Source organism: Argopecten irradians, chromosome 7 (assembly GCF_041381155.1).
Source record: "Argopecten irradians isolate NY chromosome 7, Ai_NY, whole genome shotgun sequence".
NCBI lineage: Eukaryota > Metazoa > Mollusca > Bivalvia > Pectinida > Pectinidae > Argopecten > Argopecten irradians.
In genome coordinates, this window is record NC_091140.1 from 8,186,426 (window position 1) to 8,202,973 (window position 16,548).

Here is a 16,548-nt window from a genome sequence, read left to right on the forward strand (position 1 = left end):
GCTTTGATTAATCTTTAAAAGAGTTTTATTGAGAGCTTTTCTTACATCGTGATATTCGTGACTCATCCGTCATGTCTAAAATTAACAATGTGGACTTTATTTTTGTTCTAAATATAACCAGTCATATTAACCACAACCATAGTGCGGCGTTAATCAGGGCAGGTAAGACTGATTTTCTTCTCAGGATCACCTCTTTAGAAATTTCTTTCTACGTTCTTCATAGAAAATCAACATTGATTTATTCTTTACATAAAAGTGATGATTGTAGGTACAAATAGTACACAAGGACATTGTTTGATATAAAATACCCCACATAATTATATTAATGTTGATGTATTATTGACAGGGCGTCAAACTCCTGTGGTATTATCGACCAAATCATGGTAAACGTATCTTCGACCATCATAATTAGAGTAATGAAATGATTATTTCATTTTTGACAAATCTTTTTTTTCCAATTGATATATTGACATTAATGACTCATCTTGCCATATCTTGGCAGGTTTTATCTTAAACATTATATCGTTTTCGTTTCAGCTTCATCATTACATATTTAGGGAAAGTCTCTTACATCGTTTTTTCCTTTCTATGGAGAATTACTGAGGAAAGATTTCCTGAAATGTCATAAGAATTCCATTAATTATGGTCACATATAATCTATAGACCGCTGTACTCACACCTATTACATTGTATGTGAATATTTAGATACGCGTGCATTCCATTTGTCATATCACATGAAGCGCGCTAGCAGTTGCTATTGATACCCACATACTTGTGAACTTTATGTAGTTCAATGTTTAAATAAACCTTACATGCATGTTCATTAGAACAGAAAATAAACGAGATTTACCTGTGTAACGAATCAAGTTCTATTGAACCACCCAACAGTTGGACAACCTAGTTGGACTATTGCAATATCGGATGTGGTTCAAAATTGGATAAGATTCTTAGGTAAACCTCTTATTGATTTAGAAAAGGCCAGGAAAAACACCCAGATCTGAGGCCCTAGGTCGACCTGCGTGTTTTCTATGGCATATTTTACGCCAAGATGAAGTTATTCTATAAATACCTATCGTACTACATGTATGTACTATTGACTCTACTCCTTTCATTTTCTCTCAACAGATACCAAATGTCCTCATCTCGGATGCTGACGGTTGCTGATGAATGATTTCGATTCAGTTAGAACTGCGATAGACATTTGGACGGAATTGCAAGACTTAAATGGGACCAACTACAAAATTAAGGAGGAATGGATACTATGGACTGTTTTACAAAGATTGAGATAAGGACACTAAAATAACAACTAAATTAGAAAACAAAGTTGCAATGACAACAGACAATCCGGAAACCAACATGGATGACCGGTCAGAAGAGATTGGTAATGATACCGTATGTAACCTTCTCGCTACAATACACAAGGCAATTATCGATGATGATTTCGCATTGTATAAATCTAACATTGAAAAGGGAGGCTTAAACGTGAATCAAAGATCGCAGATTTTACACCTTATCTGTAAACAAAGAACGGAAGTGGGCACTGTCGAATATCTACAGGAAGTTGTTCGATTGGGATGTGACGTCAGAGCTAAAGACCATAATGGCCGTATGCCAATACATGTCGCGTGCTCTTTTGCGAATCATCGCGCTGTGGAGTTTCTGGTCGACCTTCACCCTTCACTATGTAATGAGGTGGTGGAGTCAACTCTCAGTCCTCTCATTATCACAATTGATTCATTTTCATCCGAAAAAGAAAAGGAGGTTTCCAAAACGGTTGATGTTCTTCTTCGACATGGAGCGGATGTGAACAAACGAATAAGGGACTTCCATCACACACCGCTGTTATGTGCCGTGTGCCATGATAAAAGGACGTCAGACATCGTTAGAGTTTTACTTGAGGCTGGAGCCGACGTCACGGCGCGTTCTTGGATGGACCGCACCCCTCTTATCCACGCAGTATCTAAGAAGGACCAACAATCTGTTCGGTATCTTCTCGGCGCTAAGTCAGACCCGGATGTTGTGGACAGTCTGGGTTGTACTCCACTGAGCCTCGCCTGTCTAAAACAGTACGCACCTATCATACAAGACCTAGTCCAATATGGCGCCGACATCAATTCTGAAAGAAGTTCAAACAACAAAGACTTGCTGCCGGCTGTTATTCAGTCGGCACATCACAGTATCACCGAACTCTTGTTCAAACTGGGATTGAGGATTACATCGGAACTCATTATGCTGAAAAATCCTGTTGGCTGTGCTATAAAGAAAAGAAGCAGCGAGCACTTGAAGATTCTACTTCGCGAGAACTGTCCTCTAGATGAACCTTTACACGAGCTTCCGTTAATAGAAGCAGTGCAAGAAGAAAATGTTGATGCTGATGTGCTGGATATTCTCATTAAATCAGGAGCAGATTTCTCGGACGCGTTACTTAGCTGTGCCATCACTGCCAAGCCGGATGATGAGGCTTTGACAGGTTTGGTATTAAGATACCACAGTGATGTGAGGCCATTAAAGACTCTATGCTGTTTTTCTGTTAGGAAGTGTCTCGGCCTTGGAATCAAAGCGAAAGTTCAACGTCTGGTAGAGGACCGTGTGATTCCTCGGGCTCTTGTTAAGGACATTATGCTTGAGCATGTCCTCAATGTATGAAATAAAAGTATCTCATTGTGGGTTTGCCAGACTAATATAATTGTTTGTTTGTTTGATTGATAACGGCCCATGAACAGCCAGGGTCATGTAAGGACGGCCACCCATGTATGCAGTGTGTAGTATGTGTGTAGAGCGAGGTGCGTGTGTTGGGAGACTGCGGTATAGTGGAACTGTTGCCCTTTTTATAGAGCTATACCACTGAAGCATGCTGCCGAAGATACCAAGCAACACACCCCACCCGGTCATATTATACTGACAACGGGCGAACCAGTCCTCCTACTCACTGTACGCTGTGCGCTAAGCAGGAGCAGAAACTACCACTTTTAAAGACTGGTGTGTCTCGGCCAGGTGATAGAACCCACAGCCTACCTCACAGGGGTGAGCACTCAACAGAAGGCCAAAAGTGAGGCGGTGTCAAGAGAGACGTTAGGAAGAATAAAGTCAGTTAGGAAGAAGAGAAAAGATAATATCCTAAATTTAGTCACCTTTTACGATTATGCAATAGGGACAGCAGGTACAATTCTAACGCTCTTCGTATTCCTTTGACAGAACAGTACAAAGTGGTCGAGCCGCTACCTTAATCTTAATATTTGTTTTAATTATCAGACTACATACGAGATAGAATACCTTCATTATCATATTGGATACTTCATAGACATCACTATGATCAAGTTGACGAGGTTTTGATAAGAATAATAGAATGAGTGTTACATTTACTTACTGTCCGAGGCCGAGGATTCTTTGGACTCCCTAGCTACCGATATCCCATCAAAACCTCGACTATCATACGCTTATATCATAGCTCCTTTGTCCTAATATTTTCTTATGAAATTAGTTGTATAGTCAGATTAAATTAAGCACTATCATGATGTTGACTACGACGAAGAAAAACGAAAATGTAAAGGAACAATTATTCTTTATTAAGAAATGAAGACGGCGATGTCAAAGTAGTTTTAGGTTGGAAGATCGAAGCTTAGTACAAGTAAGTAGATTTCAGATAATAATTTCAGTTTTGTGTTGATGACATTTACGTCATTTTATCAACGTCATGCTTCATTCGCATCCATTTCTGTATTTCTCCACATCCAAGACTAACACATTATTTTCTATCCTCTTACAGTTTAATATTGTACATTTTAATTTATAGGTTGATAATATTTACATATTCACAATATCTCGTTTATCCACATACATATTTTTAAAATTAATAACCAGCGGTATTGCCTCCCTCTTGGCATTGTTTATAAGTTTTGATTTACGATAAAGGGAGATAGCACAGGTACTATTCCAACTTTAAAAGGAGTCCTCCTTCCAAAACCTAGATTTTCCACTCTTTTACATTCGAGACCTGGGTTATAAGGCCGCGGTGCACCACCAGCAGGGCTTTTGTCAGCCTCAATGTCATTGGTTGGTATCCCGAGAGATGTTGCCATGGCGACGGCCATGTCATATTTAGTCATGTTTTCATCGCCACTCCAGTGCTTGATACCCCTTATACTGCTGTCATCCTGGGAATACAGAAAAACAAGCATGATATTATACAAATATTTCATGGGTTACTGTGCTCTAGTTCATAATATTTAATCCGAGGTGATGGTAATCAACAAATGTTATATTGCACGAGGCCAAAGGCCGAGTGCAATGTAACATTTGTTGATTACCATCACCGAGGGGTAAATATTATGAACTAGAGCACAGTAACCATGGAATATTTGTTTTATTACATAATCACCAGTTTTTCAGTTGAATATTTTTTTATAAAACGAATACGACAATCACTTAACAAAATCACCAACACCGTACCGTACGGAAAAAAAGCCCACGTACGTCACGTTGTAACTCCGGTTTGGATGTCTTATTGTCTGTTTTCACATTATTAGACCTGCTTGCAGCCTTTTGATCTAATACATTCATCGTGTCCGTCCTTTACTCGGTACAGTAAAAGTCTACATGACGTGCTTGATTCGAGATCTATAAATCCAGCGCGAAATTGAACGTGAACCTTTGTGACGTCATAATAACGTAACTCACTGTTACTCGCAATTCCTCGGAAGTTTTCTACAAAACTAGACAACAACAGCGAGGTGTTCCTAAAGGCGTGCAATATAAACATCTTGAACCGTGCAATATAACGTTTCCATGGAAGCGTGCAATATAACTTCGAACCGTGCAATATAACAAGGTTTTATTGAACGGTCGGTGTAATAGTTGAAAATATTATATTTCTTCATATCTAGATTGGTGTAAACAAATTATGTATTGTAAATACTGTTAATCACTTCTATTTAGCGCATTATGAGATGATTGTCTGCAAAGCTCTGGCATCTATATAGACCATAGATGCCAAAGGAAGATAGTTTAATGCTTATATTTACATTATCAACTCATTTTGGGGTATCCGCATTAACATTGTTTTAGCGAGACCAGGAAAACCCTGTCAACGACGATTTAATCCACGAGATAGAACAGCCATTTTGACGTTGATCATTTGACGTCACCACGTCAACATTAGTGACGTCATAATGGTCACGTTTTGGGTGTCAGTTATAACGTCATATACTTCACTTTTCCTTAGTTAGTTTATGTAGTAGAAGCGCCGAGTAAATGTAAATATTTTGGCGTATACAATACACGTTAATGCTGAAACAGTATTAACGACAAGTAAATAAGTTGGCATCATAAGAATGAACATTTATTTAAAAATAACAAGCGACACTATCTTGAAATATCTGAAATATCTCAAATAGTAGCTCAGCGATAGCGATTTTTTCTGGTGCAATGGTAATAAACCTAATAGGACACAATGACTGACGCTTTTAAAATTTACCGCAAAAACATTAGATATATATGACCTCACACTACCCGACGGGCAATTCTTTATATGAAAACATAGCCTCAACAGATTTAATCAACATAAATATTGTCTTGTATCATCCCAAAGTATTCTTTACTGATGTACAATGAATACATTTAAAGCACCTACCTTTTAGCTTTTGGTCAGATAGCTGTCTGATAACAACCGCTATATCAGCACAATATGTGGGATATCTTCGCTCATAGTCATTCATGGTACATCTGGTCCCTGTGTCCATCACTTTCTCAAACAGATATGTGTCTAGCACTCTATGCACTGCTGGCAAGTAAACAAATCATGAAATTAAAGCTGAAGGCCATCTATTTTTGGAATGTTTAAAAGATAAAAATCTGGATTCAATTATTTGGGAGTCAGGACGAAAATTTTAAACGATTTTTTTAAACAGTTTACCAATTTGGCGTTAGCGTCAGTTACACTTCATGATCATATATACTTTTCAGGACATGAAACCGACTACCTTTGCCAACTCAACAGCTGTCCTTCGTTAGTGAAGCCCTGGGTTACATTGAGAGATCCACAGTAACTTTTCGATGCCTCTAGAGTTAATTATAAAGACTTCCAAAATTAACATTGGATACCCCAAGGATTATATTTAGATACTTTCAGAGTCAACCTTTAGAATTTAGAAACTTCCAGAGCTACCATTAGATACACGTACCTCTAGGGATACTGTAAGAGACCTCCAATATTAATTACCTTTAGAGACCACCAACGTGATATTTCAAGACTTCGACAGTTACCTTTATAGACCTTTATGGTTACCTTTAGAGACCTCGAGACGCACCTTCAAAGACACCAAAGATTAATTACCTTTAGAGACCACCAAGATTACCTTTCAAGATGTCGAGGGTTACCTATAGAGACCTGGCGTGTTACCATCACAGACGTTCAATGTTAATTAACTTTCGAGACATCCAAGATTACCTTTCAAGATGTCGAGGGTTACCTATAGAGACCTCAAGGGTTACCATCAAGATCTTCAATGTTAATTAAATTAAGAGACCAACAAGGTTACCTTTCAAGATTGAGGGTTACCTATAGAGACCTCAAGGGTTACCATCAAGATCTTCAATGTTAATTAAATTAAGAGACCAACAAGGTTACCTTTCAAGATTAAGGATTACCTATAGAGACCTCAAGGGTTACCATCAAGATCTTCAATGTTAATTAAATTAAGAGACAAACAAGTTTACCTTTCAAGATTAAGGATTACCTATAGAGACCTCAAGGGTTACCATCAAGATCTTCAATGTTAATTAAATTAAGAGACCAACAAGGTTACCTTTCAAGATTGAGGGTTACCTATAGAGACCTCAAGGGTTACCATCAAGATCTTCAATGTTAATTAAATTAAGAGACCAACAAGGTTACCTTTCAAGATTGAGGGTTACCTATAGAGACCTCGAGGGTTACCATCAAGATCTTCAATGTTAATTAAATTAAGAGACCAACAAGGTTACCTTTCAAGATTGAGGGTTACCTATAGAGACCTCGAGGGTTACCATCAAGATCTTCAATGTTAATTAAATTAAGAGACCAACAAGGTTACCTTTCAAGATTGAGGGTTACCTATAGAGATCTCGAGGGTTACCATGAAAGACCTTCAATGTTAATTAAATTAAGAGACCACCAAGATTACCTTTCAAGATTGAGGGTTACCTATAGAGACCTCAAGGGTTACCATCAAGATCTTCAATGTTAATTAAATTAAGAGACCAACAAGGTTACCTTTCAAGATTGAGGGTTACCTATAGAGACCTCGAGGGTTACCATCAAGATCTTCAATGTTAATTAAATTAAGAGACCAACAAGGTTACCTTTCAAGATTGAGGGTTACCTATAGAGACCTGGAGGGTTACCATCAAGATCTTCAATGTTAATTAAATTAAGAGACCAACAAGGTTACCTTTCAAGATTGAGGGTTACCTATAGAGACCTCGAGGGTTACCATCAAGATCTTCAATGTTAATTAAATTAAGAGACCAACAAGGTTACCTTTCAAGATTGAGGGTTACCTATAGAGATCTCAAGGGTTACCATCAAGATCTTCAATGTTAATTAAATTAAGAGACCAACAAGGTTACCTTTCAAGATGTCGAGGGTTACCTATAGAGATCTCAAGGGTTACCATCAAGATCTTCAATGTTAATTAAATTAAGAGACCAACAAGGTTACCTTTCAAGATTGAGGGTTACCTATAGAGACCTCGAGGGTTACCATCAAAGACCTTCAATGTTTATTACCTTTAGAGACCGCCAAGATTTCCTTTCTTCAAGATGTCGAGGGTTACCTATAGATACCTCGAGTGTATCAATAATTTGAATAGTGAGATAAAAGTCTAGATATATATATATATGGTATTATGTGCACACAAGTACATTTACTTTTATTATTATTAATCTACGAAAGTAAAAGATAAATATTATCTTTGTTTTTATCAACCAGCATACTACCAACTTATCGAGAGAAATCTCATAATGAATGGTGAGCATAACGGAACATTTCACTGTTAAAGGCTCGACAATAAGAGTCAAACTAATATCACCTTTCAAAAAAATATTTCCTAAAGAAATAAATCTAAAAAGTGGCATGATTATGATTTACCTGCCAACACACAAATCGTTCTAGTAGCATCAACATTAAGTCTCCACGCAGCAAAGGGGTCTTTTTCAATACGGTCTGGCCTGCAGTCCGCAGCAGTATGTAGGACTACGTGTGGCTAAGGAGGGTGGATGGAAGAATATTATAAATAGTGTGGTGTATACTGTAAAACGGGAATATCAATATGGTCTAATTATTCATTTGTCAATTATATATATGTCAAATAGTACTTGCTATGAATACATTCGCTCGAAGTTACATTCATGGAGATTTCATGAAAGCAAAATATGAGTAAATTTTACAGTATATGAAAAACTGCTGCACCCATTGTATTATCGTTAAAAGCAAGTGAATTCGGGATCGCATCATTCCCATTCTTATTAAGTTAATGTAACCTAGACAGTCTCCTAGCTAAAACACACAGACATTCACCAAACGTATTCCATCACTAGAGGAAGGCAGACCTCTAATGATATTAATTGTTAACATTGTGTCTTAAATATACTAACCAAATGACTAAATAATGCGAGCAGAGTATGTAAAAAGGACGAAATAGGCGATTATATCACTTAATATAGAATCGCCGAACAAATAGAACAAAAACACTCGACTATACTTATAAATAGAACTTTTATAACTATGTGTATACAGGCATAATATTAAATATTGATGAAATACTAGAAACAAAAGAAATATATATACCGTTAGGATTTGATAAATATCTGCATGGTAGATACCGCTACATCAGTAACATGTGCAGAATATTTTCTCGTTCAGTCGTTCATGGGACATCTATATTCCGTGTCATTGAACTTATCACACTGACAGATGACCGCGCTCTCCGTCACCTAGTTCTACCACTCATGATCGTCTCCATATAGAATAGGTACCCACAGAGTTTCCTGTGGAGGGTTCTTCCTGGCAAACTTCAAGTGAAATATGTATTTATAGATATCCTTATATTATACATTCGTAGTTTCCGTCAGATACAAATGTATGTAGTTACCGTCAGATACAAATGTAGTTGCCGTCAGATACAAATATAGTTGCCGTCAGATACAAATGTAGTTGCCGTCAGATACAAATGTAGTTGCCATCAAATACAAATGGAGTTGCCGTCAGATACAAATGTAGTTGTCGTCAGATACAAATGTAGTTGACGTCAGATACAAATGTAGTTGCCATCAGATACAAATGTAGTTGCCGTCTCATACAAATGTACCTCAATACAACGTTCAATAGTCATGCAATACTATAAGACTCTTTCATTCTACCCGAGGGTCACAAAATGTAGGAAAACCCGAGGCTTGCCGAGGATTTCGCAACATTTTGTGATCCCGCGGGTAGAATATCCCTATCCTTCATATCCACTTATGAAAGAGTATTTTTCTTTCATACCTCACCCTTTTATTGCAATTTTACAACTATAATATCCCGCCATTTTGAAATAAATTCGAAGAAACCCATGGCTGAAAGTAAATTTTTCATACATGAAAAAATACGTGATATTTTCAACAGAAATTCCGTTGTTTGCATCTTTTATAGTAAAACTAGTGAAGCTTGTGAAAAAGATGTTAAATTTTACCGAGAAAATAGAAATTATGATGACGCCGTGACGTCACGAGGCTTTATTGTATGGGTAGCCATGCAATACAGCCTCAGGCGACATGAGTGTATTGCCCTGGACCAGCCAGTATTAGGTGTAGGTATGAAAGAAATATTATTTCTGTATTCTTCTTGGATCGTACATGCTATATGAGCTAAAGAAACTTGAAATACAATCTATGTATTTTAATGTTATATGTGCCGTACTTTTCATACTTACGAATCAACAACAAAGGTTTAGCGACATTTTAAGAATTACAATACTTACAATGCACAGGTACAAATTAGAGCACGGAAAATAATTTTGGCAGTACTGCCAAAAATCATTATATTTACGTCTATAGTGCAGTGAAATGAGTACATACGGTCAGACCATGAAGCCAAGGTGTGGTCTAAAATTTCATTTCCCATTATTTCAGTGTTATTAATCATGTAAAATGATTATACAAAAGACATTAAAAAAGAATTTCACAGTACATAAATTCTGCTTTATAGCTGAAGTTGATAAGGCACCATTCGGGTTTGTCTGTCTATTTGACAGATTTTCACAGCTTAGTTCATCAAAGCTTATGATTTTTAATGGAATACTGTAGAAAAAATAACATGTCAACATTTTGATCTCGACTTTGATCTCGTCATTGTCTATCCAGATACAATTTTCGGGAGGAGCAGACCTAGAACAAGGCAGTAATCTGCCAAATTAATTTGTTTTTGTGCTGAAGTATTCAATTCAATCGGAAATTATCACTTATAACTCTATTACATAGAGAACATTATCTTATAATGTAACAAAACACATAGTGGGTGACAATGGCACAAATAAAGACAAACAGTCAAAAGCATATCTATCTTATGGATGTATCCTGACCAGACAAAAATAACTTTCAGTTCTGTCAAACATACAGTGTATAGAACACATATTTCTATATATCCTGTTTCAAGATGAAATAGTTTAGCGACTATCATGAAGTTGGCTTAGATGGATGATTAATGATGGGAGGATTCCAATTCGAATCGTTAATGCTATAATTGGTAATCATAGGTTTGAAGCTTTATCTAACAGGGTTTCTTTCATTTTGTCTTATACTGCCGTCAGGTGATGTAAAAACCTTTTTGAACCTGACGTGTAACTAAAACTAGGTTAACAGTTTCAGTCCCCAAAGACATTCTGTTTGTTTGTTACCTATACATCAGTGGTATATAGGAATCAAACACTGTTTTTCCCTTGGAGGGCTTTTTAGTGGGGGAGGAGAAGTAGGTTCCCATGTACCCCTCTGGCAGTTTTTCGAAACATGTTTTTTAGGACCGGTATGATGTCTAGTTTCATTTTATGCTTGTTGCCATTGACAACTAATGTCCCATGGGGGTCATATGGCGGCCATCTTGGATTTCAGGTATCAAAAATGGCCAAAATGACACATTCGCATATATGCGCATAGGTAGAGAACCAAACAACATTCAGAGACAAATAAACACATTTTTGATATGTTTGAAACATGCTGAATACGATTAAATCATAATAATGACGTTACGTCGTCTTATTTTTGTGAAATAACGGGAAAACAATGAAATTTTCAGCTTGTTTTCCCTAAAAAATCGATAAATGTCATAATTTTTATCACAAGTAAAAAAAATGATGGACAAATCACCTTGTAACAGCCATTTAGAATTGAACCAACCCTTGTGTAAACATATGTGTACTATAAAAAGACAGATCGCATCAATGAGTCGGAAAAAGAGAGGGAACCCCCCCCCCCCCCAAAAAAAAAAATTTATCAAAAACTGGCCAAAATGACACATTCCACATTCGCATATATGCGCATAGATAGAAAACCAGACAAAATTCAGAGGCATATTAACGCATTTTTTGATATGATTGAAACATGCTGAATACGATTAAATCATAATAATGACGTTACGTCTTCTCATTTTTGTGAAATGACGGGAAAACAATGAATTTTTTTAGCCTTTTTCCCCTAAAAAATCGATAAATGTCATAATTTACATCACAAGTAAAACAATTGATGGACAAAACACCTTGTAACAGTCATTTCGAATTGCACTAACCCTTGTGTAAACACATGTGTACTATAAAAATATCACATGAGTGAGGTGGGAAAAAGAGAGCCCCCCCCCCCCCCTTACACACACACAGAGAAAAGAAAACGCAGAAGAAAAAAATTGAAAAACAAAATCAATAAATTAAAACTCCAAATATTCTGTCAACACACATTGTAACGGTTATTCTGATTTGAACTGACTCTTGTCTAAACATATGTGCATTATAAAAGGATAGATTTATGGTTTTTAGCAGAAGAAGCGAGATGACCTCCAACCCCCTCCCCAATAATTTAAAAAAATATATTCCCGGATCCAGTTAACATCCAAAGGCTAGTTCACATGTTTTATCCATAATTCAGGCAGTTCCCAATAACCGTAATAATTTATTTCTTTTTAGTGAAAACAACTGGGTTCGAATTATTCTCCTTCAATTTTGGATATACCTCCCCATGAAAAAGGTGTACTATTGTGATTCCTGCTCGCATAAGTTAAAAACTACGAATACATATAATATCTGCTGAGGAGGAGCAGTCATAGACTGGGCCGCCACAACGGGATCCTAGGAAAACAGTCAAATAGAATGAGAGGACAGGGACCGTAGGTAAAAGTCATTGAAAGTAGTCTGACCACGCCAAAAGGCTGCAGACATGATGTCCTGGAACCATGACCCATTATGGAGAGCCAAAGAAGCCGCAAGGGCTCTAACCTCATGGGCCATCTCCTTGCATTTCGCCCCAGATTGATAATTAGACTGCTCATAAGCAATCCTGATCATCTAACATATCAATCTGGAGATGTACTGGGAGGAGAAATCCTGCTTACCCTGTTTAATGGACAAGAATAATACATCGCCCCCTTGTTTTATCAAGGGAAAACCTAAGCGTCCGACTGGGACAAAGCAGCCGATCATTCTCCTTCGACTCAATAGAGATTGTGAATCTTTACCAAAAAGGCAGGATCAGTGAGTAGGGTAACAGAGCTATATCTGGCCCAACGAAGCACGAAAAGTGAATAGATGAATATAACTCCTTCTACGGCCTGAGGCAAAAGCAAGCAGGAAGTCAAAAGTAAAAACCTTGATGGAGACCGACACCAAAGGCTCTTAAGGAGCCCCTTTCAGTAACACAAGTGCTAGATTCCACTGTGGAGCTAACTGCCGTACCCTAGGCCTGTCCAGACTGAACCACCTAATCAAGGTAGACAAAGAGTTGGAAGACCCTAACTCTGGTCTACCATGAGAATACAGTACACTGGAAACAGCCATGCGATAGCCTGCAATAGTACTAGAGGCAAGTTTGCGTTCCCTAAACAAATAGAGAAGGGAATCCGCAATCAGCTGGGCAGAGGCTTTGACCTGGTCAATCTTCCTGTCGATACACCAATCACAGACGATCTTCCATGAATGTTAGACGCCAGGTGAGGAAGACATATTGATCGGGCGATGTGAGGTGACAAGTCTTAAGAAAAACCTGAGTGAGCGAGGCCTCCTGAGATAGCTTCGACGCTCTTGAATGGATCTTCCGGGACCGAGGCTGGCGCAGGAGTTTGGTTCTGAGTGGGAAAACCAGAGGAATATCCACCAAGGGAAACAACAAGAGCTCCGGAAACCAGGATTGTATTGGTCACAGGGGCGTTATCAGAAGGAGGGGGGAAAATGCTCCCGAAACTTCTATTAGAACCCTGCCCACCAGGTTGAATGGAGGGAATGCATTAGCATGTATCCCCTCCCAATCTAGAGATAGAGCGTCCACAGCCCAAGTTATTTGGTCTGGCACCGGAGAGACAAAAGTGGACAATTAGTGGCGAAGTGGCTAAAAGGTCTATATGAAGTATGTTCCACATCTAGCAAATGCCCTCGAAGATCGGGAGATTTAGCTGCCTTTCTGTCACAACCGGCTTGCGGCGCCTGGAAAGAGTATCCGCCAGAACATTCAACCTGTCTGGAAGATGCTTGACTAAGAGAGTCAACCGCATTTCCTGACAGAAGAGAAGAACACGAATAGCGAGGGCACAAAGGACGTGGGACTTTGCCCCACCCTTTCCTTCCAGATACGCGACAACTGTAGAGTTGTCTGTAGTCACACAAACCACATTGGAATGTAGAATCTTCCGAAAAGCCTCCTGCAGCGCCAACCGAACAGCCTTATCTCCAGCACGTTGATGTGCTCGGAGACCTGATCCCCAGACCACTCCCCAACCTGTCATTTGTCATCGCTCCAACGATTCCTGGACTTGGTGGAGTATGAGGGAATCGTCGAAATAGATGCGTACATTTATTTTTATTGAGTGATGAAAACCTACGCCAACCTGCAGCAGTTTGATGAAAACCAAAGTAACAGTCGTGATACCGAAAGGATTTAGTTTTGTGGTAATGAGCTGTGCTATACCATCGTGTCTTCAGGACAAAAAAAAACAAGGATAATAATTCGAACACAGTGGTACGTTTCGTTCTGGCACGAGCCGAAAATTTATGAAAAATTCTATGTTTCCAGTTGTTCACTAAAAGAGTGGATTATTACGGTTCTAACCACGTTCTAGTTGTAATTGGGGCCGGGATGGCTGATTGTTATGATGTCTCGACATATAACCACAATCCCTCCACCTCTGGGTAGGTTGTTCGAATCTACAGGGGCAGTTGCCAGGTATTGACTGCTGGCGGTGTTTTTTCTCCGGGAACTCCGCCTTTCCTCCACCAATAAACCTGGCACATTCTTACATGACTATGGCTGTTAAAAATGTAATTGTAGTTTGGAACTGTCTGAATCATAGATCAGAAAATGTGTAAGTTATGTTATAATAATAATGAAATTTTTTTCTCTATGAGTAGTGTTGGGAGGGGGATGTCCACGATTCTTCTGCTACAAAAACATTAAATCCTTTAAAAATACACACATATTTACACAAACGTAAGCGCAATTCGAAATAAATGGTACAAGTTGTTTTGTCCATCAATTGTTTTACTTGTGATGTAATTTATGACATTTATCGATATTTTAGGGGGAAAAAAGCTAAAAATTTCATTGTTTTCCCGTCTTTCACAAAAATGAGAAGACGTAAAGTCATTATTATGATTTAATCGTATTCAGCATGTTTCAAACATATTTGAAAATGTGTTTATTTGCCTCTTTGTGTTGTCAGGTTCGCTATATATGCGCGCATATACGAATGTGTCATTTTGGCCATTTTTTGATAAATTTTTAGGGGGGGGGGTCCTCTCTTTTTCCGACCTCATTGATGCGATTTATCTTTTTATAGTACATATATGTTTACCCAAGAGTTGGTTCAGTTCGAAATGACTGTTACAAGGTGATTTAACCATCAATTTTTCATTTGTGATGAAAAATATGACATTTATCGATTTTTAGGGGAAAAAAGCCGAAAATTTCATTGTTTTCCCGTCATTTCATCAAAAATGAGAAGACGCAACATCATTATTATAATTTAATCGTATTCAGCATGCTTCAATCATATCAAAATATGTGTTTATTTGCCTCTGAATGTTGTCTGGTTCTCTATCTATGCGCATATATGCGAATGTGTCATTTTGGCCATTTTTTGTGAATTTTTTAGGGGGGGGGGGTTCCCTCTCTTTTCCGACCTCATTGATGCGATCTGTCTTTTTATAGTACACATATGTTTACATAAGAGTTGGCTCAATTCGAAATGACTGTTACAAGGTGAATTGTCCATCAATTGTTTTACTTGTGATAAAAACTATGACATTTATCGATTTTTTAGGGAAAACAAGCTGGAAATTTAATTGTTTTCTCGTCATTTCACAAAAATAAGAAGACGTTACGTCATTATTATGATTTAATCGTATTCAACATGTTTCAATCATATCAAAAAATGTGTTGATTTGCCTCTGAATGTTGTCTGGTTCTCTATCTATGCGCATATATGCGAATGTGTCATTTTGGCCATTTTTGATACCTGAAATCCAAGATGGCCGCCATATGACCCCCATGGGACATTAGTTGTCAATGGCAACAAGCATAAAATGAAACTAGACATCATACCGCTCCTAAAAAACCATATTTCGAAAAACTGCCAGAGGGGTACATAGGAACCTATTTCTCCTCCCCCACTATTTAGCATCGACATTTCCAGTCCTTGTTTAGTTATTTCGGATTATAAGGGAACTCTTTAATATTTTTGGCTACATAACAATGCACAATTTTACTATGTAATAAAAGGTATTTAAGTAATGAAAACGGTAGAATAAATTAACCAAAACCATAATTTGATATTTAAAACCTATATCCACTAACTACTCTTACCATAACTTTACAGCTAGAGTATCTTCCTATATATGTGCTTAATGTATCCCCTTCTTCCTTGTTTTGCACTCTATTTTGGCAGTTATGAATCAACAAGTATATCATTTTGGTCGTGTTAAGTCCAAATGGGAAATATCTAGTGAACTTTAAGGATTTTTCCTTTTGTTTATAGAATGCGCCCGTAATACAATGTATTTTAATGTTCAAAAATGAATGTGTGGCAGCATAGAACATTAATGTAAAATAATCGTCATTTTATTCTTAAGGTATGACAGCCGTATTGTCCAAACAAAAACATTTAAATAGTAAAGATAAAGATTTGATTTAGTTATAGAGTACGTCAAAACATTGGCAATTCGATGTTTAATTCACACCTCTTTTGTGTAACAATGTGGGAAACCAAAACTTATTCCCGTAGTTTGCGCCAAAATAACTCATGGTTGCCAAGAATGGCTACCTATTACGGTTGATAAGTAAGTT

At 37.7% G+C, this 16,548-nt stretch overlaps 1 protein-coding gene across 1 annotated transcript; it reads left to right on the top strand.

The window, feature by feature from the left end:
• Positions 1-58: 58 nt before the first annotated feature.
• LOC138327457 (ankyrin repeat and SOCS box protein 14-like) lies at positions 59-2,686 on the top strand. Its single transcript, XM_069273558.1, has 2 exons — positions 59-162; positions 1,126-2,686. Exon 2 carries the CDS (start codon positions 1,330-1,332, stop codon positions 2,644-2,646), a length of 1,317 nt encoding a protein of 438 aa, XP_069129659.1. The 5' UTR covers positions 59-162; positions 1,126-1,329; the 3' UTR covers positions 2,647-2,686.
• The last annotated feature ends 13,862 nt before the right edge of the window (positions 2,687-16,548 follow it).